The 27,925-nt window shown below is 40.1% G+C and overlaps 2 protein-coding genes and 1 long non-coding RNA gene across 3 annotated transcripts; 1 reads left to right on the forward strand and 2 right to left on the reverse strand.

The window, feature by feature from the left end:
• LOC111764896 (uncharacterized) lies at positions 1 to 27,646 on the forward strand. The gene is made up of 3 exons (XR_011645370.1): positions 1 to 356; positions 2,989 to 3,072; positions 24,522 to 27,646. It is a non-coding gene; the product is annotated as an uncharacterized lncRNA (long non-coding RNA).
• Positions 21,042 to 21,546, reverse strand: LOC101426712 (histone H2B type 2-F). Its single transcript, XM_004461644.4, has one exon. The coding sequence runs from the start codon at positions 21,475 to 21,477 to the stop codon at positions 21,097 to 21,099; it is 381 nt and encodes a 126-aa protein (XP_004461701.1). The 5' UTR covers positions 21,478 to 21,546; the 3' UTR covers positions 21,042 to 21,096.
• LOC139436264 (histone H3) lies at positions 21,358 to 23,128 on the reverse strand. The gene has a single exon (XM_071207397.1). It carries the CDS (start codon positions 23,119 to 23,121, stop codon positions 22,711 to 22,713), a length of 411 nt encoding a protein of 136 aa, XP_071063498.1. The 5' UTR covers positions 23,122 to 23,128; the 3' UTR covers positions 21,358 to 22,710.
• Positions 27,647 to 27,925: the final 279 nt, after the last annotated feature.

Below are 27,925 nucleotides of genomic sequence, written 5' to 3' on the forward strand. Positions count from 1 at the left end.
ACGTGTGCCCGCGGCAGCCCTCGCGGGCGCCTGGCGCAGGGGCTGCTGGGAGGCGCCTGTTTGTACGCAAGTGAGCGCGCGGCCCGGGCCTCTGCAGAGACCAGGACTGAGAAACCGCGGGCCCCAGGGGGAGGTAGTGAAACACCGGGCCCCGGGCGGGCGCCCCCAGCTGCTCGGCCCACCGGCCAGAAACCCAAGAAAACGGGGGCCGGCGAAGGCGGCGGTGGGGAGGGAGCGGGTGCAGAATGCGTGGCGGCTGCTTGGCCTCCCAGTCAAGCGCTGATGACACCCCCCCTTTCCCTGCTGGTTCCCTCGCGATCAGAGTCTTGAAGGACCCCCGGAGGCAGACTCAGCAGGTCGGTGTGTAGGGAGCCCACAGCCTCTTCAAAGGCTGTCCCAAATGCTTTCGGGAACCACGCGTCTTCGCCCACAAGGCCTAGCCTAGCCTAGATAGGCCAAGAATTTCCAGAACCGAGAATGACGTTCCTGCAGGGATCAGATGGGGAGGAGGTTTCTCTTCAGCCCCAAACTGCAGGGGCAATCCCCCGGGCTGTGGATCTACAGGGAGTATACTTGCGAGGAAGGTTCGGGTCTATTCTATGACCCCCCAAGGGTCCAGGCCTGAGAACAGTGCCCCCGAGTGGACCGAAATGGAGCAGGACAGGCAACTGGCTGGGAGGAGAGTGGATCAGTTTGGGGTCATTTCTCACCTTCCAGACTTTGTAGGGAGAGCCTTACATTCACACAAGAACCACAGGAGCTTCTCACAAGAGCCCAGGCCCATTTTGGATCACCCGAGTTTCCTAGCCTAAGAAGAAATCCCCAAAGTGGACTGGCCAGTTGGGGGTAGAACAGTAAGAGTTAGATCGAGTCCAGGTCTTCCCTGGCTCCCAGACTAGGTAGCGACAAACCCCAATGCCTTCTGGATTTATGAAATTTCCCTAAGGTGATGTCAAGGTAAAGATATGGCAAATCCAGGTGTGAGAATAAGACAGAAGGGAGGTACAGCTGACAGAAGTGGCCACATTCGGAATATATTTTGTAGGAATGAATCTGATTCATTAGAGGTAGGAAAGGGAGGAATCAGGAACAACTTTTAAATTGGGGGACCTGAGCAATGAGTTGGTTCCTGGGAAAGAGCAAAGTTGCTGGGAGCTGGGAAAGAGTAAGTTGGTGGAACAGGGAGAAAGAGGAAGCAAAGAGCAAAAGTTTTGTACTGGACATAACTTTTAAGATTCCTGAGACAACTTCAACAGTATAACTGCTAAAGAAGCAATATGACTCAAACCCAGGGAAGAAGCCTAGACTAGAGATAAAAATTTGAGAATCAACATATATATGTGGCGCTAAGAGAAAGGACCAGAAGAGATATAAGGGGAAAGTACAGATAGAAAACAGAAGCACCAAGGCCAAGCCCTGAAACATGGCAAATTTTAGAGGTTGTGTAAAAGAGGCCATAGCAAAGTTCATTGAAAAGTAGGCAGTGAAGCAGGAGGAAAAGAGAATAAAGTGTCTCAAGAAAGAAAGTGATCAACTAGTCACATGCTACTGATAGGCCTATTGAATTTGGAGTGAGATTGTATTGAATCCGTATATATTTTTTTTAGATGTTATTTATTCCCTCTTGTGTAGAAGAAGCCAATCTCTAGTGGGAGGTAGTAAAGCTTACATGCAGAAAGTGATTGAGATGAAGGCTCTAGAGAATCCGGGAATATCGAGTCCTTTGTTTCAGTTTTTCCTCAAGTCTACCATATATATATATATTTTTTTTTTTTTTAAGATTTATTTTTTTATTTCTCTCCTCCCCCCCCCCCCCCCCCCCCAGTTGTCTGCTCTCTGTGTCTATTTGCTGTGTGTTCTTCTGTGTTCGCTTGTATTCTTGTCAGTGGCACCCGGAATCTGTGTCTATTTTTGTTGTGTCATCTTGCTGTATCAGTTCTCAGTGTGTATGGCCCACTCCTGGACAGGCTGCACTTTTTTCACTCTGGGCAGCTCTCCTTATGGGGCGCATTCCTTGCGTGTGGGGTTCCCCTATGTGGGGGACACTGCTGTGTGCATCAGCACTGCGCGTGGGCCAGCTCATCACACGTGTCAGGAGGCCCTGGGTTTGAACCTTGGACCTCCCATGTGGTAGATGGACGCCCTATCTATTGGGCCAATTCCACTTCCCAGATTTATATTTTTTAATCTGTAGGTCTTTGAGAGGGAAACTGACATCATTACAATGTTGATTTTTCCAAATCATGCCTATGGTTGGCATAAAGTTCTGTTCATTGGTTTATGTCATTTTTAATGTCTCTCTACAGTGTTAGAAATTTCTCTCTAAAGGTCATGTTCATCGTTTGTTAGATTTATTCCCGGGTCCTCCATTTTTGTGAGTTATTGTAAATAATCTTAGGATCTCAGGATGTGATTATTACTAGTCTCATAGCTATAGTAATATAAAAACAGAAAGACCCTAAGAGAACTGTGTATTAAGCTTTGCAATGGAAAACACCAAAACAAAATAAAACACAAAGGAAATAAAAACCAGAAAATGCCAGTAAGTTGAAAATCTGGGTCTTCAGGAAAGTCTTTTAGGGATAGATTTCTTTGTTAATGTACACTAACAGTAAAATGTTTGCTGCCATTCTCCCTTTAGTCCCCATTTCTTTATTTATTTCTAAGTACAGATAACAAAACCCCAAAAGAATAAAAAGCTCATCTTCCTGCCTTCCCCTTTTACCTCCATATTACACTAAGCACATGTTACTCCTTAACCCTTAGACTTTCAAAGGATAGGGAAAAAATAAATTGTGGAGAGAGAGTATATGCTAAAGGGGAAAATTCTTGAACATGATAATGTTAGTTAATAGAGAAATAAAATCTATGAAAGACTAGAAATAATTTGTTTAGGCATTCTGGAGAAATAAAATTCACTGAATGTGGTGTTCTCTGAGATGATAGTTTAATTTTGATGAAACAGTGGTGTGATCTCTATTTAAACAGAACTCATCTGGAGTCTATGACTTAAAGAGGCCCACTTCTGGAAGGGCAGATAAAGGCTTTGAAGAGAAGAAATAGACCTTTACAGTAAGCTTGCAAATACCATATTTATTTTAGAAAATAATCATTTCTAACTTAAGTTCAGTCATACTCTGAAATTTCACAGGCTTTGGGCAAAATAGAATTCAAATTTTAATCCTACACTAATCATTTCTTGAATTGAAATTTCTTATCCCAAATAACTCTGATTCTACTATGAAATCTGTGTTATGGTACATCATACTAACTAATCTGTATTGATTGTTTCATGTACTGATGACTTTTATTTGCTGTACACAGATTATTTCACTTAGTCTTCATAATATCTGTTACTGTTCTTGTCTTATAATATTAGTTGGGTGGCTTTTCATCTTTTTCCATCATCTGGATCAATTTATATAATAAATATTTCTTCCCTCAGTGTTTGGTAAAACTGTCTAGACTAGTACTGTTTTTAAGTGTAGATCTTTGGCTACCTTTTCAGTTTCTTCTATATTTTTTATTCAGGTATTCTACTTTTCATAGAAGCAAGTTTGGTAATTTGTATGGAAAATTAAAGTTTTGTCTACATTTGCAAATATATTTGTATCAAAATATACATCTTTTTAATACCTTCTGTAGTGTTGCTTATATTACTTGTGTACTTTTCTTTTAATTTAAATTTAACAATTAACTATTTTTCTTTTTGAAAAACAGCCTTTGGTTTTATTAAGTCTATATTTGTGGAATGGGTAGGTGTAATCTAGTCCAGTGATTTCTGTTTTCATCCTGATTTATTCCTTCTACTTTCCTTAGCTTATTGTCGCTTCGTTATCTGCTTTTTAGTTAATATCTTAATTCATTATTTTCAATAGTTATTTTCTCATAAGTGCATTTTAAAGCTAAGAAATTGCCTCTGACCACTATAGATTTTATTTTATTATGTTTTCAAATCTTTTTTTGGTTTTATTTTCTTTTTATATATAGATTTCTTTTTTAAAAGTTAATTTATTTCTCTCCCTGCCACGCCCCACCCTGCACCACCCCAGTTGTCTGCTCTCTGTGTCCATTCACTGTGTGTTCTTCTGTTTCTGCTTCTATTCTTGTCAGCAGCACCGGGAATCTGTGTCTCTTTTTGTTGCATCATCTTGCTGCATCAGCTCTCCGTGTGTGCAGCGCCACTCCTGGACAGGCTGAACTTTCACGCTGGGCGGCTCTCCTTACGGGGTGCACTCCTTGTGCATGGGGCTTCCCTATGCGGGGGACACCCCTGCATGGCACAGCACTCCTTGTGCACATCAGCACTGCACATGGGCCAGCTCCACACAGGTCAAGGAGGCCCTGGGTTTGAACCTTGGACCTCCCATGTGGTAGGTGGACACTCTAACCATTGAGCCAAGTCCACTTCCCTGTACATAGATTTAAATATATACTGCTCTTATTTATTTCTAAAGAGTATATATTTTTATTTTGATATCCCCTTTAACCCATATGCTTTTTCCTAAGAGTATAAATTGGGAGTATTTTAGTTATCTCATTGCATTATGATCAGTGAACACATTTTGTATAGTTTCAGCTTTTCCAACACTTGAGATTTCATTTGCCATCTCATATATGATCAGTTTTTGTCAATGTTCTATGTGAATTTGAAAATAATATACACATTTCCTATTTTGGATACATGATGGTATAGAAATAAGTATAGTTGTGATCCTAACCATATTCTTGAAATCCTCATTATACTAAGTTTTAGCCTATCTGATCTGTCAAATCCTAAGAGTTATAATTGTTGATTTATTAAAAATTATCCTATGCACAACTGTGTGAGTACATGTATGTGTGTGTCTATGGTAAGTACAAAAATCCATCACTCTTTAATGGATTGCTGATTTTATGAATATAAAATACTCTTCTTCTAATGCTTTATACTATATAGAAAGATACATTTATTTATTTAAACCTCCATTTATTTAAACCTTCATTAAAAACTTCTAGAGTAACCTGTGTCCTCCTCTTGAATATAACATAAATCTTACTTAGCTTGTTTTCACTTCTCTCCATTCTTGCCCTCCACCCCAATCATCCATCAATATCATTTGGACTTGAATTCCAGGTTTTCTTTTTTATTTTCTAGAATCTAAACTTATTTAGACAGCAATACATTTTACCAGGTACGTGGCCACCTTTGTTTCTGGTGTGCCACATTCCCCCTTAGAGTCTTTTTTTATTCTTACTGGAATACAATTCTAATAATTCTTTCAGAGAGGGTCTGAAAAATCACCCACACTTAAGTGATAGTTTTATTGGATATAAAAGTTTAATTTCAGAAATTCTTTTCCCTAGATTTTGGAAAATATTGACTTCAATTTATTCTTAGATTGAGTGTTATCCCAAATGAAAAGTCCAGAATAAATTTGGTTCCCATTTCTTTGTAAGCATTTTCTGAATGTTCACAGAATTTTTATCCTTGGCTCTTGTGTTCTGAAATTTTATCACCATGTCTCTAGGTAAAGTCCTTTAATTTATCCTGTTCAGCATTTAATGGGACTTTGCAATCTAAGGATGTAAGTCTGTATTATTTATGTATTTAGAGCCTGTGAAAATTTTTCGTTTTACTCCTTTACTTCCTCAGGACTACCAGGTATGTCCAGTTAGGTTGTGCACTGCACAACTACAGGGGAGACAATTCACAAAAATTACCATTTAAGTGTTGCTCCTTGAAGCTGGGCAGTGCACAATCAATTAGCAAACCTTATTCAGGCCTGTGTTTTATTTCTTTCATCTTTTCTGTCCTCTCCTCACTCTCCTACTGGGTGAATTTCGGAACATCCAAATATATATTCCATGCCATTTTCCATCTTTGTATCTTTTTATATGGCACTGTGGGGGGATTTCTGGGCTCCACCTTTCAGCTCACTTATTTTCCCTCAAGTATGTCTATTCTATTCTGGATTTAGTCCTACTGTTAAATTTTTATGTCAATGGCCAAAATTTAAATTTCTAAGATCTTTCGTTAATTTTTTTTTGCAATATCATCTCCTCTATCAATGAAGATATTTATTACATTTATTCTGAGGCCTCCTCTGCTTGCTATTAACTTTGTTTCTTTGGGTTCTATGGTTTGCTGAGTTTAATATCTCACTTTGTTGGCTCTTCTTAAATGTTTGATGACTCTTAATTATGGACTCACCTTGTATTAGGAGTCTCTTTATTGTGAATGATGGATCCCTTAGGTACCTGTGGGTGAGGAATGAAATGTAATATTGGGAAAGTTCATAGTAATTAGCCCCCCCCCCCATGCTGCCTCTCAGAACCAAGGGAAAAAATTGCTGCTGGGGTCAAATGTTGCTGTGGCTTGTTAGGTTCCTCAAGGTAGGATAGGGGTAGAAATGAATAAACCGTCCTGGCTATTCCTACTGTGGTGCCCCAGTCATGCCATCAACTGCTCCAAGGCCTCCTTTTATTCCTGGTGCACTGGTTCCAAAATGCATGGATCATTTTTTGATCCACTCCTAACTTATGCACAAATCCTCTGCTCCCCTCTTCGCTGTTATCCCATCTGCCATCTCTTTTTTTTTTGTCAATTTTTTAAAATCATTTCCACAAATTTGGAGTAGATGAAACAAAAGCAATATATGTTGACTATACTATCTTGACTCAATAGATATAGAAAGGAGAAATTTGCATAGCATTCAATAGGGCGTTGCTACTATCAACATCAGCTAACATTCAATGTTTTTTAAGTGCCAAGCATTAGTCTAAGCATTTTTATATGTATATATTCATTTATCCTTTACAAAAAAATATTATAAAGCAAGCATTACTATTATCCCATATTTAGAGATAAAGAAACTAAAGCACAGAAGGTTAAAAAACTTGTTCCAGCCACACTGCTGATAAAGAGCAGAGCCAGGTTACAAATCTGGCACCCTATCTTAAGAGGCTGAACTCTTTACCAATATATTATAAAACTGCCCACGCATAAGATTTTAGGGACACCTCTTCCCTTTACACTGCCAGGAAGAAGCAAATTGATTTGTTTTGACATCTCTGTGCTGCTAAGGGTCACCCCGTTCAGGGCCCTATTTCCATCTGTCAACTCAGTCTGAATGACTCAGACATGTTTGTAATTCATATTTTATTTCCTCTTCCCCAGAAGAATAGTCACAGTTTTTTGTTTTGCTTTGCTTTGATAATTGTTGGGACTCTACTTTTTCCAACTATAAATTATTTGTCTGTACTAATCTAGAAATATTTCTGTATTATGTCGTCTTCCCTCCTAAATACATTTCCACAAACATAAATACCATGAAATAGCCTTCCATTAGACAAAAAAGCTTCTTACCTTTTTTCTCTAGGGTAAGGATTGGAATTCAAGTTTTATCTTGGTTAACTCTTCTGCTAATCTTAAGAATGCTTTCTTTCCATACATACTTGCTGTTTGGGGATGTGGGAGGGTCTCATTTATGAATAATTTCCATTACCCAATTCCTTGATATTAATGTGTGTGTGTGGGGGGGGAAGTTTATGAAAATCAGAATTCAAACATTTGAAAAGACACCTACAAGAAAAATCCCCTACAAAGATGCCTGGATAAGCAAAATCATATTAAATTTTCATATTGTAGCACAGAGAAGAATGAAGACTAGGAAGGAGAAAAATGTTCCTTGGCTGAACTAATCCTATAGGAACTAATCCTATAAAACCACATGTATGAGTTAGTATTTCTTTCTCCTGTTTCATTATCCTACATGTCATAATATGGGTCCTGAGTAAGGAGACATGCCAAACTAAATGAAATATACATCTCCAGAGAGAAATCCAAGTGGTTTAATTCCTAATCATAGATTTGGGGATTTTCTCAAGAACACTGGTGTACCTCTGTCCAGGATTATATATGTGGTGTGTCTGAACTGTTTCACATGCCCTGCCTAGCATAAAAAGTTTTCCTTCTATGCATTTCCAAATGATCATTCCACCAACCAAAAACAGACCTACCCAAGTTTTACCAAGGGGGAAAAAAAAAGCAGATGTTTTTAGGTATACTCCAGTCCCCTGAGTATTGAAAACCCTGAGGTTAAAAGAATGATATGGCTTTTCCCTTACCTTCTGGTAATTTTAAATTCTTGCCCTTGATCATATGAAGCAACAGAGATAACTGGCTCCTTATTTCATTTTACAATTCTACATCCCTCATTTTTTCCCACAAGAATTCCTTCTTCTGGGTGCCTGGTGCTGTTCCAGTCCCTAGATCTCTCTCTCCCTTCCTCCTTCTCTAAATATTCAATCAATCTGGTGTCACTGTCTTTACGACATCCTTAGGACAATGAGCCAGCATCCATGTTTTGTTCCTCCAACGTAAAATACTAAGGAACTGCTCAAGCTCTAGGAGTTTTATTTCTTTACTGTCATTTTCTGATTCTGGCCATCTAAAGCAAAGTTCCTTGAATTGATTGATAGTGAAATCCTGATTCTTAAGCATTTTTTTAAGTAGTACCACCTTAAATAGGTCATCTAGTATGTAATGAGTACTTGGGTTCAGGAAAGATATCTTGAAGTCTTGGGAGCTTTGTCTTGTTTGCCACTCTTTGGACTGTAATTTGAATAAGTTTTCCTTGTATTTTGGGGGGAACTTTGGTTCCTGAATAGGTGGTGGGAACAGGATCTTCATATTGAAAATGCTTAGAGGAGACACATGAAACAATTTAACAAACAAATGATCCAACCTAGAAATCATCAACCTGACCCCACCCCATTTTGAATTCTAATTCTTCCTCTTGGATCGCAGAGCAGATAACTTAAAGATCCTACAGAATCAGAGACCACGATCAAATTGTAGAATTGCCTTCTTGACTGGTATTTTTAGAATAAATAAGGTTCTGTGACCCTAATGTGAGATGCTTAAGGAGATGATACTCAAGACACAAGAAATTCATTAAAGCGTCACTTTTAGGGAAAGGAAATGTACTCCAGAGGTACAGTGGTGCTCATAAGAGTGTCTTCCAAACCATAATGACAGGAGCAACACTGATTATTTACCATGTTCCAGCCACTGGACTAAGCGCTTTAAGCATTTTACTTCATTTAATCCTCATTGCAAGCCTGAAAGGTAGACTCCATTATTTTTCTCACCTCACAGAGGAAGAAATTGCGGTCTGAATGAGTAAAGAAACTTCCAAAGTCATATAACTCTTAGGTGGAGAAGCTGATGTTCATCGCCACTATACTGCTTTCTCGGCAAGTGTCTACTCTACTGCAGTGCTAAGAAGAGAAATGGGGAAGGTGGAAAGAGCCAGAATCGTTAGTATGGATACTGCTCTGAATTTATGATCTTGAGGACAATCTTCAACCGCTGTTGCTCTAGCAGGCTGGGCTGCCTTGTGCATGGTATTTGATTGTATAGGAGCCATGGTTACATGACTTCCTCCTTTAACAGCCTCTTCTATTATCTATATAGGGAGATCTTGGCAGACAGTAAATTAGACTGTATTCATCTTGATAATCAGTTACACTGAGCTGGAGATAATTTAAATAATTATCAGGAACCCAAACGTTGTGCTAAGTTCACTGACCATTGGTGTTTCTCTTAATTTATTTGGGCCTCATTGTTGTTTTCTATAAAATTAAGGGATTATAATAATTGATCTCCAAGGTTCCTTCCAATTCTGATCCATTATAATCCTTCTAAGAGATTCCTGATAGTTAATACTTACCATGCCCCCTCATACTGCTTCTGAGTTAGTTAGGCAAGGGTCTTTGAATACCCAAGGACTTATACCATGATGCTTCTATTAATAAAACTGATTTGTGGGCCATGATAGTTGCAACTTTATCTAGACTCTCATCTGTATTATGCTGTTTCCCATTCAGAGAGCCAAATATTTCAAACTCAATCATTTCTTGTTAAATCCAAGTCTTGGAGATTTGCCTTAAAAAATACAACCCTGTTTCCCTCTCTGTCTCTCAACTTTTTCTCCCTTCTTCACCTATCCACTCATCTTGTAAATATTTACTAAGTGCCTACTATATATTTTTTTTATTCTCCCCCATTCTTCCCGCCCCTCCCCCCAGTTGTCTGTTCTCTGTGTTGCATCACTGCATGTTCTTTTGTTTGCTTCTGTTGTCAGCCGCACGGGAATCTGTGTCTCTTTTTGTTGCGTCATCTTGTTGTGTCAGCTCTCTGTGTGTGTGGCACCATTCCTGGACAGGCTGCACTTTCTTTCACGCTGGGCGGGTCTCCTTACGGGGCGCACTCCTTGCGCGTGGGACTCCCTACGCGGGGGACACCCCTGCGTGGCACAACACTCCCTACGCACATCAGCACTGCATGTGGGGCAGCTCCACACGGGTCACCGTGGACCTCCTATGTGGTAGATGGATGCCCTATCCATTGGGCCAAGTCCATTTCCCCCTACTATATTCTAAGTATAGTTCTAGATGATTGGAAGAGAGCAATGAACAAAATTAAGTACCTGCCTTTATAGGACTTATTCTGAGGAGATTGGAGGGGAGACAGACAATGTATTTGTCAGAGTGTAGTCTAAATTATTGTTGGCCTATACAAGATATTTATCTCTTATTTATCTCTTATTTATCTCTTAAATTAACAGTCCAGGGCTACTAGGGCAGTTCTGCCATCATCATTACATGGCTTCAGTCTCAGGTGCAAGACAGAAGTTCATTGTTTCTGTCATCGTATCTGCAACCCAGGGTGCAACAGGGAATAGCATAACATACCTATTCCTTTTAAGAGCACAAACTAGAATTAATACATGGTACTTCCATTCACATCTCATTGACCCTGAACTTTGTCTCATGGACACACCCACATGCAAGAGAAGCTGGTAAATAACCTTTAATTGAGAAGTAATGATCCCAGGAAGCAGAATAGTTTTTAAGGGTTATCTATAATAGCAATCTGATTCAGCAATAAAAAAATACATTAGTATTCCTATAGGATTTGGAGGACAATTAAGCAAAGTATAGAGATAAGGAGCACCAAGAAGTGGGGGATGGGGATGGAGATGAGCTTGCTCTTATATGATAAGGTGGCAAGGTAATTTTTGAGGAGAAAATTAAAAGGTATGTGGAAGCCAATTGTGCAATTATCTGGAGATGAATAATCTTTCCAGAGGAGGAAATAGCAAATGCAGCAGCAATTAGCTAGAAGGGCCTTGGTGTATTCAAGGAAGAGCAAGGAGCCAAGTATGCTGAAATGGAGCAAGCAAGAAGGAGAGTGGTAAGAGATGAGGTCAGAGAGGCAGGTGGGGGCCCTTGTAAGGATATGGGCCTTGAATCTGAAGACTTGGAGGGTTTCACTTGGGGATAAGCGTACAGGAGTGACTGATCTTACCTATGTTTCAAAAAGATTACTCTAGCTGCCTTGTGGAAAACGGAGTGAGAGGGGAGAGGGAAAAAGCAGGAGACAAAAGTTAAAAGGCCATTGCAAATATCCAGGAGATATGGTGGTGGCTTAGACCAGGGAGACATGGCAGTGGTGAAGCATAGTTCAATAATAGGCATGTTTTAAACCTATTCACATTCTGATGAAATGTATTTGGGAGACGGAGAAAAGGCTTGTTCATTTACCCCTATGATAGTCACACCCAAAGAAAATAGAATCTTGCAGAGAAAAAAAAAAAAACCAAATTTCTCTTAAACTAGGACCATGTTGAACAAAGCTCCAGCAGTTTGGAGATGCTGTGAGCCAAGTATATGATTTAAATTGTTTTTTATATCTGTAGGTAGGAAGGTGGAACAGCCAGGGATGTTCACTATAATGGCATAAAATAATAGCCTAGGTGAAAATAAAAAAGTGTTTTAAAAGAGATATATTAAAGTAAAAGAAACATGTTACAACTTGGATGATTTTCTAATCACAGAATTAAAGATGAAATGATGGAGAATTCTGTCCACCCAATCAGATGATTAAAAAATTATGAGGCAACCAGCAAGATGGCAGCAGAGTAAGGAGCTTCTAGAGTCAGCTCCTGCTATAGGGCAGTTAGTAAACATGCAGAGCTCTCTTATGAAGCACCTGTTTGGAGGCTCCAGGAGGCCAGAATAGCATCCTTCGACATCCTTGAAGGAATGGAAGAAGGAGACTGCCCATGTGCAGAGAATACTCATAAGTAGAGTGCTCCATGCTGCAGAGGCTGGTGCCCATCCTCCACGAGAGGCACAAGCCAACCCTGGAGCTGTTTCATGGCTGGAATTGAAAGCTCCACTTCCCAAAAATAGGAGGAAGAGATGGTTGGGCACCAATTTCAGGTACTGATGAGTAACTTCAGTGAGCTAAAGTATAATCCTGAGAACAGCTAAAGTGTGAGTCTGTCCAGTCAGAAAGAGACTGGGAGCTGCCATCTTAATTCTGCACCTGGCATCGGGGGAAGCAGGGCGGACTGAGAATCACAGTGCTAGTGGGGACTGGCTTCTTTTTTTTTTTTTAAAGATTTATTTATTTATTTAATTCCCCCCCTCCCCCGGTTGTCTGTTCTCTGTGTCTATTTGCTGCGTCTTGTTTCTTTTGTCCGCTTCAGTTGTCGTCAGCGGCACGGGAAGTGTGGGCAGTGCCATTCCTGATCAGGCTGCATTTTCTTTTGCGCTGGGCAGCTCTCCTTATGGGGCGCAATCCTTGCGCGTGGGGCTCCCCTACGCGGGGGACACCCCTACGTGGGGCGGCACTCCTTGCGTGCATCAGCGCTGCATGTGGGCCAGCTCCACACGGGTCAAGGAGGCCCGGGGTTTGAACCGCGGACCTCCCATGTGGTAGACGGACGCCCTAACCACTGGGCCAAGTCCGTTTCCCAGGGGACTGGCTTCTTTCCATCCAGAGCAGATTGCAGCTCTAGCCTAGGCCTCAGCCCCACCTCCAGAAGGGAGGAAGCTGCGGAGACTTGCACCAGCCTCTCTGGGAAATTACCGGCCAAGCTGCGGAGGCTGGTGATTATCATACTCTGGTGGCTTGAACTGCCCCAGTAGCTATTCTGTGGCTGGAATTGGAAGCTCCATTTCCCAAAAACAGGGGAAATCAGTTGGCCACCAATTTTGGCTACTGACTAGTAGATACAGCTGGCTAGGAACAACTGGGGTGTGAATCTATCCAAGTCAGAAAGACTCCAGTGGCTGCCATTTTGACTCCGCCCCCAGCCTGAGGGGAAGCTGGGCTGACCTAAAATCACAGTGATGGTAGAAACCAGTTTCTTTCACCCAGATCAGCCTACAACCCTAAGCTAGGCTTCAGCCCCAACTCTAGGAGGGAGGAGGCTGGTAGGCCCTGCACCAACCTATCCAGATAACTGCAGGTACCTTTACCTGGCACAGACTGAAAACTGGAAGTCTACTGGGGCAACTGCAGTCATCTTGGACCCGCACTGCATAGATTGCTCCCTATACATGCAGATCCAACCGCACCCCAGGCAGGGGAGAAAGGGGAGTGAAGCTTCATCAGTCTCTCTGGGCAACTACAGTCTAGGCCGGCATGATTGGACTATTCCACACAGCTGTGACTCTCTCCCTACCCCTGACAAAGGAGAAAGGTGGGAGAAGCTTCATCAGTCCCTGGGGCAATGAGGGCAGCTTGAGCCTCCACAGCTTTTAGTACCAACTACATCATTGGCTCCTACTGCACAGCAAGCAAGGGAGGAAGGGCAGGAAGCCCTAAACTAAAGAGAAAAACTGCACCCAGAATAAATACTCTAGTAATCCAGATGCCAAGACACCAACAAAAAATTATAATCCACACCAAGAAACAGGAAGATATGACCCAGTTAAAGGAACAAGATAAGGCTCCGGATGACATAAAAGAGTCGAGACAACTAATCATAGATGTTCAAACAAATCTCCTTAATACATTCAATGCGATGGCTAAAGAATTAATATATTAAGAAGACACTGGATGAGCACAAAGAAGAATTTGAAAGCATACATAGAAAAATATCAGTACTTATGGGAATGAAAGGTGCAATAAATGAAATTTTAAAAACATTGGAATCATACAATAACATATTTGAAGAGGCAGAAGAAAGGATTGATGAGCTTAATGAAATGGCCTCTGAACATGAACATAGAAAAGAACAGACAAAAGAATGGAAAAAAATTGAACAAGGTCTCAGGGAACTAAATGACAGCAAAAGGAATGCAAACATGTCATGGGTGTCCCAGAAGAAGGGAAAAGGAGCAGAAGGAGTATTTGAAGAAATAATGGTAGAAAATTTCCCACCCCTATTGAAGGACAGATATCCATGTCCAAGGAGCACAATGTACTCCCATCCAAAAAAATCTGAATAAACCAACTTCAAGACACGTACTTACCAGAATGTCAAATGCCAAAGACCAAGAGAGAATTCTGAGAACAGCAAGAGGAAAGTATTGCATAAAAAATAAGGGATATCCAATAAGATTAAGTGCTGATTTCTCACCAGAAACCATGGAGGCAAGAAGACAGTGGTCTGATATATTTAAGATACTACAAGAGAAAAACTTCTAGCCAAGAATCTTATATCCAGCAAGACTGTCTTTCAAAAATGAGGTCGAGGTTAGAGTATTCACAGATAAACAGAAACTGAGAGAATTTCTAAGCAAGAGACCAGATTTTCAGGAAATACTAAAGGGTGTGCTAGAGCCTGAAAAGAAAAGACAGGAGAGAGAGGCCTGGAAGAGAGTCTAGAAATGAAGATTATATCAATAAAACTAAAAGTGTTAAAAGAGTGGTAAAAATATGACAGATAAAACTCAAATAGTCAGGAATAAACAATCAAGGATGTAAAGCACTTGTATTCAGAAAACTGCAACTCAATGTTAAAAGAAATAAAAAAATTCTAAATAACTAGAACATTCCATGGTAATGGAACGGAAGACTAAATATTGTTAAGATGTCAATTCTACTCAAATTAATATACAGATTCAATGCAATCCCAATAAAAATTCCACCAGCATTTTTTTAAAAATTGAAAACAAGATCATCAAATTTATTTGGAGGGGTAAGGAGTCCTGAATAGCCAGATGCATCATAAAAAGAAAAAGCAAAGCCTCATCTCCAGACTTTAAATCATATTATCTAGTTTTAGAGATAAAAACAGCATGGTGGGAAACGGACTTTGGCCCAGTGGTTAGGGCGTCCGTCTACCATATGGGAGGCCCGCGGTTCAAACCCCAGGCCTCCTTGACCCGTGTGGAGCTGGCCATGCGCAGTGCTGATGCGGGCAAGGAGTGCCGTGCCACGCAAGGGTGTCCCCCGCGTGGGGGAGCCCCACGCGCAAGGAGTGCACCCGTGAGGAAAGCCGCCCAGTGTGAAAAGAAAGAGCAGCCTGCCCAGGAATGGCGCCGCCCACACTTCCCGTGCCGCTGACAACAGAAGCGGACAAAGAAACAAGACGCAGCACAAGACGCAGCAAATAGACACCAAGAACAGACAACCAGGGGAGGGGGGGGGAATTAAAATAAATAAATAAATAAATAAATAAATAAATAAATAAATAAATAAATAAATAAAACAAAACAAAACAAAAACCAGCATGGTACTGGCCTAAAGACAGACACATAGACCAATGGAGCCAAATTTATGGTTCAGAAACAGACCCTCACATGTATGGTCAAGTGATTTTTGACTAGCCTGTCAAACCCACACAGCTTGGGCAGAACAATTCATTCAACAAATGGTGCTGAAAGAATTGGATATCCATAGCTGAAAGAAGGAAAGAGGACCCCTATCTCACAGCTTATCCAAAAATTAGCTCGAAATGGATCAAAAACCTAAAAATAAAAGAACAATATAACTTCTGGAAGAAATTGTAGGAAAATATCTTCAGGACCTGGTGGTAGGTGGTGATAAAGGAGATAAGACGAGGACTGAGTGGACTACTGATGTGTAATGTATGTAGAAATTTTAATTAGCTTTACTGTAAAAGTGTAGAAATGTATAGAGTGGTAATACATAGTAACAGCTAGTTTATAAATGGGATATGGCTGAAAATGGTAGTCTAGGTATGTAAATGCCAATTAACAGAATGCTAGAGAATAATCTAGGAACCAAAAAGCACAGTAAACCAAGAGGTGGATGAGAATTGTGGTTGATCGTACAGATGCAAGAGTATCCTTTGTGAGCTAGAGCAAATGTACGTCACTACTGCAGGGTTTTGGGAATGTGGAGAAGCATGGGAAAAATAAGCTGGAGTGACCTATGGACTGTTGTTAGTAGTAATAACATAATATTCTTGCATCTATGCAAAAGATGTACTGTGTTGATAATGAGGCAGTATGGAAAATGTGAGCCAAATGTACAGCATGGACATGGTAACAATCAGATGATATTATCTGTAGCAAATGTTCCATCACAGTGTGGTGTGTTGATGGAGGGGTGTTATTTGGGAATTCTGTACATGTGCTTGATTGTTTTATAAGTTTACAACTTCTGTCATAAAAAATTATATTTAAAGAATAATAGTAGGGTGTATTGGGGGGAAAAACACCACATGTAAGATAAGGACTATGATTAGTAGTAAGATTTTGACAATATTCTTTCATAATTTGTAACAAATGTCTCACAACAATGCAAGGTGTTGTTGGAGGGTTGAGGTATGGGACCCCTGTCTGATGTTATACTGTTTGCTTTGTAAGGTCACAACCTTTACTATACACTTGTTTATATATGTTCATATATAAATGATATAAAGATAATAAAACGGTTGGTTGGGGGGAAATACTTTGGTTACCTGTTTTATTTTTAAACTTAAAACTATTTATTAACTGGTTACTTAAGATAGATTCTTTATACCTAAAATATAGTTGAGTAGATTTAAATAATTCATGATGCCATAGGTGAATCTTCACATGTATACAGTGCTATATGAAGTATGGTTTTATATCTTTCATATTTTGAGTGATACTTTCCAGTATAGGGCCTTCTGAGTAGCAAAGTATAAGGCAAAGTAGTCAAGAATATGAAATTTCAACAGTTTTTCTGACGTGAGGGTACAGATGTTTCTAGTTCTAAACACAGATGTTTGGATGACATTATTCTAAAGACTTCTTTCTTTACTTTTTACCAGGCCTGTATTTCCCCTTTTGTTTTTTGAAATATTCTTCTTTTCTGTAGGCAGCAGCCAGTGTCCTCCACAGTTGACCTGTGTTACTGTACGATCTGGTTTTCTTCATAGCTATCTCCTCAGGAGGAAATCTATTCTCAACAAATGTCAGTCTTGCTTTAGATCTTTAGGTGCTCAAGGAAGTATCAGGTCATGATATGGACTGTTCAGAGAAATTGACTCTTCCTATTTTTTTTTTTAAAGTTGTAATATTTTGACAATATTCTTTAATCATTAAAAAGGTTTAACAGCAATGTGAGTTATTGGTGGTAGGGTGAGTTATGAGAGTCCTGATGATGTTATATATGTTGTTTTGTAAGTTCACAACTATTATACACTTATTGTTTATGTATGAGTGATATACTTCAATAAATTAATTTTTTTAAAAAAGTTATGAGGGGAATGGATGTGGCTCAAGCACTTGAGCACGTGTTTCCCACATGAGAGGTCCCAGGTTTGGTTCCCAATGCCTCCTAGAAAAAAACAAACAACAAAAAAGCCAAACAAACAAAAACCTACTGAGGGGACCCAAAATGGCTCAATGGTTGAGCGCTGGCTTCCCATATATGAGGTCCTGGGCTCAATCCCTGGCCCACAGTACCTAAAAAATAAATAAATAAAAATAAAAAAATTTTAAAAATTGAAAGAGGTTACAGTAAAAATTGGATAAAACTAAAACTTAAAAAATTGCCCAGAGGATGCTTGATATGTTGGTGACGAAATTCCAGTTGAACCTCATGGACTTATCAGGGGTGGCAGTGGGTGGGCTGGGAAGTGAGGGGATGAGGAGGAGGAAATCTTTGTAACCCTATCACCTAACACAGTGCCTGGCACATAGGAAGCAATCTTCATAGAACTTTCCTAAACCTTTCAGCCAGATGCAGCCTTTCACTCTCCTATACTCACATATTTCCTTATTACCCCTCTTTTGGAATTAACATACTTCCCCTTGAATTGTAAATAACTTTATACTGGTGTAATCTTCAATGATATCTAGTAATTCCCCAAAACAATCTTGTCCCTTTCTTGTTAAAGACTGACATTCTTTTTCCCACAAAGGGATCATGTACTTATTTGCCATCAGTTGTTCTGTGCTTGAATTATAACTGTCCAAATTCAACTGTATTGTTTTACTCTTAGGTCAGCATTAAGAGTTGCACACAGCCTAAAAGTAAGATATTTATCTAAAAATCATGACAAGATTAAATTGCCATCTTTGTAGGTTTCCAAACATACCACAATCCATTCACCAATCCTTGAAAAGATGACTTGTCCTTCCATCTGGAGCATATTTGACCTGATCCAGGCCAAAGTCATTTCTGTATTTGCACCACTCTCTGGATCTGATATTTAAAGTCCTTTATCTTAATACCACAAACTTTTTTCATCTTCGGAAATTCACCTCCTCCTTCATCCTTGTTTACAACACTGAAAAAGCAGAACATCTCTCCAGCACATCAAAAGGGGGTGAAAGAGCTCCACTTTAATATCATTGTCTTGGCCATAAAGTTACATTAGCTCAAGGGAAACTGTCAAGTGCAGTAATTTATCTGCCCTCTCAGGATTTTCAAATCTCTAACACTTGTTTTAACTGGGTCAATGATTATTAAAGGGCAGTTAAGAATGTCACAGGATAAAGAAACAACAAAGAATTAGCTTAGTGGAGTCCTTGAATTTACCACCTTCAGATAATTTTCTTGTGTTCTATGGACTGGGCAAACTTTATTGAGAAGCTATTTTATAGTAGACATTAGGCTGGGCTCTGTGGAAGATAAGAAGAATGAAAAATGGATCCTGGCCTACAGTAAAAGACAAACACAAAAAAAAGTGTAAAAATAAGGAAAGGGATAAGAGATGAGGAACAAAGCTAAACGCTTCACAGAAAAAAGTGTTCTGGAACAAGATTTTAAGGGTCAAAAACAGACTTTCCTGTGAACTAGAATGGGATGGAAAGGCTTCACAGGATGAGATTTGAGCAAGAGTTTAAAGTCCCAGGTTGATAGGTTTTGAGTAATCCAGAGAATAAAAGGGAGAGTAAAATTCGGGCACTCAATAAAACACAAGTACAGAAGATGGAACATTAAGATGCATTGTAGGACGGTGAATATAACATTTTGGAAAAGCTGGAAGACTGGAGAAAATTAGTAATTGAAGAAATTAAGTTTTGGCCAGATGGTGGAAGGTCTTTAGTTTCAGGTTAAGGGGTTGGAACATAATCTTTTTTATTAGTGGGTAATGAATGATAGTTTTTGAGTAGGTCGCCCAGTTGACAATGCTTAACTTCAAAATACAGTGAGGAAAAAAAAACAGTGAGAGGCATTGTCCCTACAATCTCTAGACTAGGATCCTAGGGTAGAAGGCAGGACAGACTCTCCGATGACTTGACTGAGTAGAAATTAGACCATCCTGCCTTTCTCACTTACCAAGTACATTTTTTTCCCCACCATAAAATATGCGGTAAAATTTACTTTCATTGGGAAATTTAGAATATTTAGTCATCTTTCCCTGGCCTCATCTGGTAGTCATCAGGAGAAAGCTAGTGAGAGAAATCAACTGAGAATCTAAATTCCCCATTGAAAGAAGTCATATACAGCACATTTTATGAAACCTTGAATCAGATGTAAATTTGAACTCCCATGGTATAAGGCTATCAAAGTTCACTTTAAGCACAAAATAGTCATGCAAATTCCCCCAAATTTAACAAAAATGGCTTCCTTTCAAAGCTGTGTTGACAAGTGAATTGTAAACCAGTATTTTCTTATTGCTTCCAGCATATATTTTAGCTGGTAAAAGAAACATCCACCAGCCTGTCAGGATTAGTCTTGAGTGATGTGAATCTTAGACTGAGAAGACTTCAGAAATTCATCCTATGTATTACCTGTGGCCCTCTGTACACCATAAATTCTCTCCACTCTGCAAATTGTTTCCTTTCTCGGAATATTTGTGACACAGGAATCCTGATATACCCAAGCAAGGTGACTAATATCTGGGGCTTTAACATGCAGCCTACCAGATACCCCAAAACCTATTTTTTTAAAGAAAAAAAAACACATAAGGGCACTAAAAACCACAGATCCCCAGGCCCCACCTCCAACCTAACTGAATTAGGAAACTTCAGGAGGCACGTGGGAACGTGCTTACCAAGCGCCGTGGTGATTTTTATAACCAGGAAAGTTCAGTTGCATGCTGAACCAAGGCAAGGCCCTCGCCCTGGAGGAGACATTAAACATCTCTCACAGCAGCTAACACGGGCAGGGTGGGGTTGAGAAAGGTTTGACAGAACGAAGAATTAAATCCTGAGAGATGGAGGTGGTCAAACGGAGTTTTGCCACCCTCGGCACGAGAACTGACATTTTGGACCAAACTCCTGTGGTGGTGAATTATCCTGTGCATTGTAGGAGGTTTAGCTGCTTTTCTGGCAGACACCAGTAGCGACTGACTCCCTGCCCCACCTACTAAGATGCCCCCAGACATTGAATGCCAAATATCCCGGGACAGAGGGGTGGGCGGGGTATGTGAGGGAAACCCCCCTCCCCACGGCTGAGAACCACTGGCTACAAGAGAATAGCTGTATTAGGACTTAGGAGCAGGCCGAGGGATGAAAACATTAAAAATTCGCGAGAGATGCCTGAAAGTGCATAGCCAAAACAAATGATTAAGAACAGCTTTTAAAAAGCTCCACCTGGTATGTGGCTCAAAAACAAAACCCCACAACTCGAGACCTATAGGCAGATAAGTAAATTGCTCCCTGGGAAAACGAAACAAAATACGTGGATCCTGGTCAGACCTCTTGAGTGTGGCAACATCAAACAAGGAAGATCCAGATATTAACAACCAAGGAATTTATTCCCACCGTATTATTTCCTAACCCGGAAGCACTCGCTTATCACGAGCCACCCAGACCAACACAAGCGCGTCAGCCCCCAAGTGTTTACAGCTGCCCTTTTTGATAACTGAAGTGGCTCTGAAAAGAGCCTTTGGGATAAAGTAGCTGACCTCTGGCGGGCCCTCACTTGGAGCTGGTGTACTTGGTGACCGCCTTGGTGCCCTCGGACACGGCGTGCTTGGCCAGCTCGCCGGGCAGCAGCAGGCGCACGGCCGTCTGGATCTCCCGCGACGTGATGGTCGAGCGCTTGTTGTAATGCGCCAGGCGCGACGCCTCGCCCGCGATGCGCTCGAAGATGTCGTTGACGAACGAGTTCATGATGCCCATGGCCTTGGACGAGATGCCGGTGTCGGGGTGCACCTGCTTCAGCACCTTGTACACATAAACCGAGTAGCTCTCCTTGCGGCTGCGCTTGCGCTTCTTGCCGTCCTTCTTCTGGACCTTCGTAACAGCCTTCTTCGAGCCCTTTTTAGGCGCAGGAGCAGATTTCGCTGGATCCGGCATTTCTGCGCAAAGATCGAGTGCACAGCCAGAAAGCTAACCCAACTCGAGCAAAGCCCGCAGCGTCTACGCTACTTATAGAGACCGTATGCAAATAAGGACTTATGCAGTGCTGCATTTTCATTGGCTAATTTGCAACAGTGTCGTCATGGAGAGGTGGAGCCCACGTAAATAATAGCATTCTGGTAGCGCTCCCTTGAGTGGGCATTAACAGTCTTGTTAGCCAATCAAAGTGCTCTATTTCATACTAATCAGTAAATTACGTAAAGCTGTATAGTTTCACCTATTTGCGGTCTGATTCGAGTTAGTTTCCACTTTCATTTGTGGCCTTTCGTATGGATAGAATTGAGGCACCAGCTATGACCTTAACGTTCTTATTTTTACATTGCCTTACTTTTCTGTGCTTTGTGGAAGTTTTTAGCTTTTTTTAAAATTTAACTTTCTTATTTTTTGGTGAGGCAGTGGGCACCAATACCTCATTTCACACGTTTTCGTTTTCTTTTTAAGCACTAGGATATTTCTCATTCCGATTTGTGTCGCCTGTATCATGCCGGAAGATATTAAATTAGAAACAAGACATAACCATTTTCAGGCGCAAATAGAAAAAGGCTTTTTTTTTAAAGAAAAAGGCACACCCCCCCCCCCATCCCCACCCGCTGCCCTCGGAATCTTAAAATTCCCGGAATTCAAAGCACAATTTCTCTCTCTGTTCATTTTTTCAGTTAAAATCAGGTTTAACTACTTGGAGCTTTCAGATTTTATCTAAGGCCCGGCTTTAGTACTAGAACCGAGTTAAAAAGCCAGAATCTCATCCCAATAGTTGTTAGCACACAAGGATGGCTACCAGAGTGGTATTAGAGTGATGTTAAAACATTTTGCAAAAGCAGTTTGCAGCACGTTATAGACAACCGCCACGGCAGACTTATGTAAATTTTCAACTGGGTGGACTAGCGGTTTGGACTTTTAAAAGAACCGATTTGGCCGGAACCATCTAGACCATGCCTCCAGCACATTCTAGCGTTCGCGCTACATCTCATCACCCACCCTGGGAGCACGCGTTTCCCCTTATCTCTCCACACCCTAAACGAAGTAAAGCTGGTACTTTTAAACAAGTAGGTTTACGAAATATGCTTAGCTAGCCTCCACATGGCCCCACCACCGTGGCACAGCTGCTCTTGGTGAAAACATGGGTGGCTCTGAAAAGAGCCTTTAGGGTCGTCCACTGAAATGCACGGATTAAGCCCGCTCCCCGCGGATGCGGCGGGCCAGCTGGATGTCCTTGGGCATGATGGTGACGCGCTTGGCGTGGATGGCGCACAGGTTCGTGTCCTCGAACAGCCCCACCAGGTAGGCCTCGCTCGCCTCCTGCAGCGCCATCACGGCCGAGCTCTGGAAGCGCAGGTCCGTCTTGAAGTCCTGCGCGATCTCGCGCACCAGCCGCTGGAACGGCAGCTTGCGGATCAGCAGCTCGGTCGACTTCTGGTAGCGCCGGATCTCGCGCAGCGCCACGGTGCCGGGCCGGTAGCGGTGCGGCTTCTTGACGCCGCCCGTGGCGGGCGCGCTCTTGCGGGCCGCCTTGGTGGCCAGCTGCTTGCGCGGGGCCTTGCCCCCGGTCGACTTGCGGGCCGTCTGCTTCGTGCGCGCCATGGTGCCTCGGGGTTTTCCGCTCCTAGGCCTCGGCAGTCTTATTTATAGACACAATCTCGTCTTGATTGGGCCAAAAACCAGCAATTTCTAGACTCGTGATCTCATTGGCTGGAATTCGATCCTCTGTAGTGGGGCAGTAGATGGCTGTGCTAGTCTTTTCTTCCCTAATACCTTTCCTTTCCCCGTCTTTCCTATAATTTTTTAAGGACTTTTTCTTTAAAATGATGAAACTTTTGTGGAAGCAATTTATAAAGCGTTTTTGCACGCGTGTATTTGTATTTTAAATTTGTATTTATCCTTCCAAATACAACATATCCTTCACAGGTTTCCGTTTGTTGCAAATTCCCGGTTACTGCAACCATAGATATTTATTTAGCGCCTGGAGCGTTATATCCTGGCCTTAACGATACTATATGTAGTTGAAGAAAGCAAAATTGAAACATACTTTTACCTGACTTTGGAATCCCGCCAAAGCCGTTCTAGCTGAACTGCGTCGACCAGTTCCAACCTGAGCATTAGATTTTCGCTCCTTTTGCTCCCCTCCCCTCTCCCGCGAGGCGCCCTTCCTCGCCACCACACCAAGGGTCATTTAGACCCCGTACATGAAACGCTTCTTAGCCACGGAAGAATAAAACTAGCAAGATTTATTTTTCCTTTACAAGGTGACTAGTTTCTAAACGGTCAAGTGCTTATGAGCCAGATTAAAAATTAAAATAAAGTTTCAAAGCAAATAAAGTATTCATTGACTGGAGTTGCTAACATTCTCTCTTCAATAAAGATAGTGTTTTCTAATAAAAAGTTTAACTTTTTTTAATTCTAGAACTCTGAGGATATTGAAGATCCTTTGCCTTTTAGTTGTTTCCTGTGCTTTGAAGTATCGTTCAGAAAATTGCATGTCATAAAACAGTGATTATATTAATATTACTAGTGATTTAAAATTATACTTTTCAAAGTTAATTATAAAATTTAATCACATGCTTATTTTATTGAAAAAGCGGTGCATCCAAACCTTATAAAAACTCAAATCTGAGATCAAAAATAGGCCCAAGAAGCATAAAATTTACCTGATGGTGGTTATATGAATTATCTTCTTCGTCCTAAATTCAAAATAAAACTCGATTTTAAGGAAGTTTTGTAAACACTGAATACAATGAGAAACTTTTAGCTTAATTAATATCTTTGAGTCACCATGGCAAAAGTAATCTCTGCTCTAGGGAGATATAAAAAATCATGCAAAAGTGCAACTGCTATGAGCAAATGCTATTCCTTGCTGTGGTAGATATTTAATAATGTCTTACAAATATAGAACACTAATCAAGATTTAAAAGTCCTTCTACATATATTGTTTCATTTAATCCCCACAACTCTATTCAACGGATGTTATTTTCCTCATTTTACAGATAAGGAAACTGAGTCTCAGAGAAATTATAGCCTGTTCTGGATAAGCAACAAGCCTGCATAATATTCTAAGTATGGATGTGTTGTGTATGGATATGGATATGTCTAAGTATGGATATGGATGTGTTCATTTAAATAAGAAAAAGATTCTCAAACTGTGTTCAAAAATAGACACCAACAGTCATGGAATTTACACTGCCTTTACAACACAGAGAATAAGAAAATCTCAAGTCTTCCTCTGGGTTAATAAAGAAATCTTATAATTTCTACTTCACAGAAAATTGAGATGTCAATTTAAATATTAATTCCAGGGTCACAAAATTTTTACTAAATATTTAGTAACGCAGTCAGAATAGTAAACTTTTAAGGGCTATCAGTAGCATTTCTCAGAATATAGCAATCTCTGAAAGATGGTTGCCTTTAGAGGTCACCTTTAATAATAGAATATAGAACCATATCGGTTCAGTTTCCTTAGTCACCACATTGGACACCCAGAGTGATATTCCTTTCAACCCACCACTACATCAGAAACAGATTTATGATGCAGAAGAACCTCTGCTTTTCTGCAGCTATCAGGGGAAAGATAATATTTTATCTTTCTAGTATTCCTGGTTTCTTTCACCAGAAGTTGTAAGGGCCTATAATTTCAAGATTGAGCACTGGGATTTCATGAGTTAGCTCTGACAGTGTAGGGAAAGAAGTCACGAGAACTTTAAGGTTTACCACACAGGAAATAAGCAAGTGAAAGAACATTTTTATCAATTACTAGGCATCATTTTTTTTAAATATGCATATATTTGTTTTTATTACAATAGGAGTAGACTAAGTTAAAATAGATGCTCCAGGAAGAATGTTTAGTCTTTGGCTTCAAGTACCCCTGAGGTTTGTAAGTATTCCAATCTGAGGCCAGCGAATCTTTGGTTTGTAGGTTGTTCAGGTCATATGCTGACCCCTTTCATCTTAAGTGGCCTGCAGCCCTGGACCAAACTGAGAAACCATAGAATTTTGAGCTTCTTTCCTTATCTCATTCTGAGATAAATTCATTCCCTCAGCATCCTATTCACTGGGTAAAAACTTAGCACCTTTTCCTTTTCTACTGATCCTTAACACTTACAGCCTGTACTACACAACTTTAATTTATGCAATTGCTGATTTTATTATATAAGACATTCCCCTGGAGTATATCAGGATTAAGTAATATGTTATACACAGTATTTTAAAAGCCACACAAATGTAAAGTATTTTACTTCATTAATCATTGTCATAAGATTTAATCTAGGAATTTTAAAAGCTATATATTTTAAGGGTTCTATATTTTATATGTATCTTCTTCCCCAACATTCCTTTCATTTAATTTTTTTGTGATCAACAGTACATATTTTATTTCATTTCATACTCACAGCCTTGAGAGAAAAGTATTATAAATCCCATTTTATAGATAAGGAGAATGATGGAGAAAGATTCCAGCCCACATCTCTGACTCCTTCCCTTGAAGAATTCACAAACCAATGGTTTTCCCATTGACAAAATGAGAGTCCAAACATTAGCTGCCCCATAGGGTTACTGTGAGAATGAAATAAGATCATGTAATATGTTTCATAGAGCCTAGAACATAGTAAACACTCATTAAAAGATAGCTATCAATAATATTGTTAATAAAGATATATGCAAAGTAATATGAGAATGGAAAGGAGGAAACAACAATCTGGGAAAATGAAATTTAAGCCATGCTTTAAAAAGGAATTTCATCCAACAGAATAAAAGAACAATCTAGACTAAGGAAACAACATACAGAAAGTCAGAAAGTAAAGGCATGAATCAGCAGGCTCTGCTGTAAGGAACTCAGAAGGACCATGGCACAGGCCTAAAATGGATAAATGACTTCAAGTTGGACTTTTTATATAATCTACAAGTGAAGTTATGCATTGTCATGTAATTGTGTGTCTAGTGAAAAAATCAACTAATTAAATGTAAACACTGAAAACATACCATTTATAACCAGCAATTGGTGTGAATGCAAAAACACTTGTTGGCACCATTTAATTAAAAAACAAAACAAAACAAACTTTATACAGCAGAAAGCCTTATATGAGCTGTTTTTCTTTTCTTTTTCCCCCTTTTTTCCTTTTTTGGTGCCTTTGGTTCTGTTACTTTTATATGAAATTCTCTGCAAAGGAAGGCCTCCCTTTGGACTACAATTTGGAGGCAGCCACTTGTGCCTGCTTCCATTAAATAATTTGGCTATCAAGCCCCCCCAAATTATGTGTTAATACTGAAACTAGAGCTTCCCCCTTCCCTGCCCACTCCACACAAATGCCTTTAATATTTCAGTTATTGTATATTTTGTTTAAGGTGACACTCCAGCATGCTGCTCATATCTTTGTTAGTGACAATGCATTTTGCAGTACTGTGCTACAGCCATTTCTAAAGTTTTTTGCCTTGATTAGGGTGCCCAAATTTGAGGGTTAAAAAAACTATATTTTTGTTCATTATCAAACTGTAAAGAGCTATAAAAAGCTATTCCCATTTGGTTAGTCAAAAGCAGTTTTATTGCTAAATGTTTGGTGTAAAGTTGAGAACCTTTTCCATTTTGGTGACAGATTTCTTTGAGAGGGAAAAGGTAGCTTTCTGTTTTATAAATGCAGACTTTTGTTTATTGAATGAAGTATAGCTCTTTGTTTTTCTGTCTGATTTTGGAACATTTCATGTATGTCCAAATACTTGGCAGGATTTTTAAAAATAATGAATTTGGTGTAAAGTTGCTATTTTATGGAAATGCCTCTAACTTCACATTTTCATTCCATCTGTAGATTTTTCTACCTTTATAAAATATTGAAGTTATTTTTTAAGGGAAAATAGAGCAGTAGCTTGTGCATAGCTCAAACTAAGCTTACAAATTGCATGTAAAAAAGCAAAAAAGCTATTTGTGTCTGTTTCTATTGCTTCCTTCTTTGTAGCCTTTGTACCTGTACAAGGTGACTGTAAGGGCCAAGCAGAAGGGGCATAAACCTTGTATAAAATAGGAGCCAGCGACACTCTTGTATTTATCTGTCCTTTTTAGCCAGTCGCTTCAAAACGAAAGAAAGAAATTGTACATTTTAACATGAAATAAATTACGATGAGTCCATTTTGAGCCTCTTGTGTTCTGTCATGTAATTGATACAATGAATGACCAACTGAACTGTATATATGTCACATCTCAGAATACACACGCATTTGGGGAAAATAAATTTAGTGTAAATTGGGTGAAAAAAAACATAAGAACATTTTATAACCCTCTTTGGACTCCCTCACCCTCCATATACCAGGAGCCACGTTAAAGAAGCGGGGGAGCAGGGGGGAGCACCTTTGAAGAACTTAACATTTGAAACACCCTGTAAACTGCAATATGTGTTCAGGATCTATA

The sequence above is a fragment of the Dasypus novemcinctus genome, chromosome 13 (genome assembly GCF_030445035.2).
Source record: "Dasypus novemcinctus isolate mDasNov1 chromosome 13, mDasNov1.1.hap2, whole genome shotgun sequence".
Taxonomy (NCBI): Eukaryota; Metazoa; Chordata; class Mammalia; order Cingulata; family Dasypodidae; genus Dasypus; species Dasypus novemcinctus.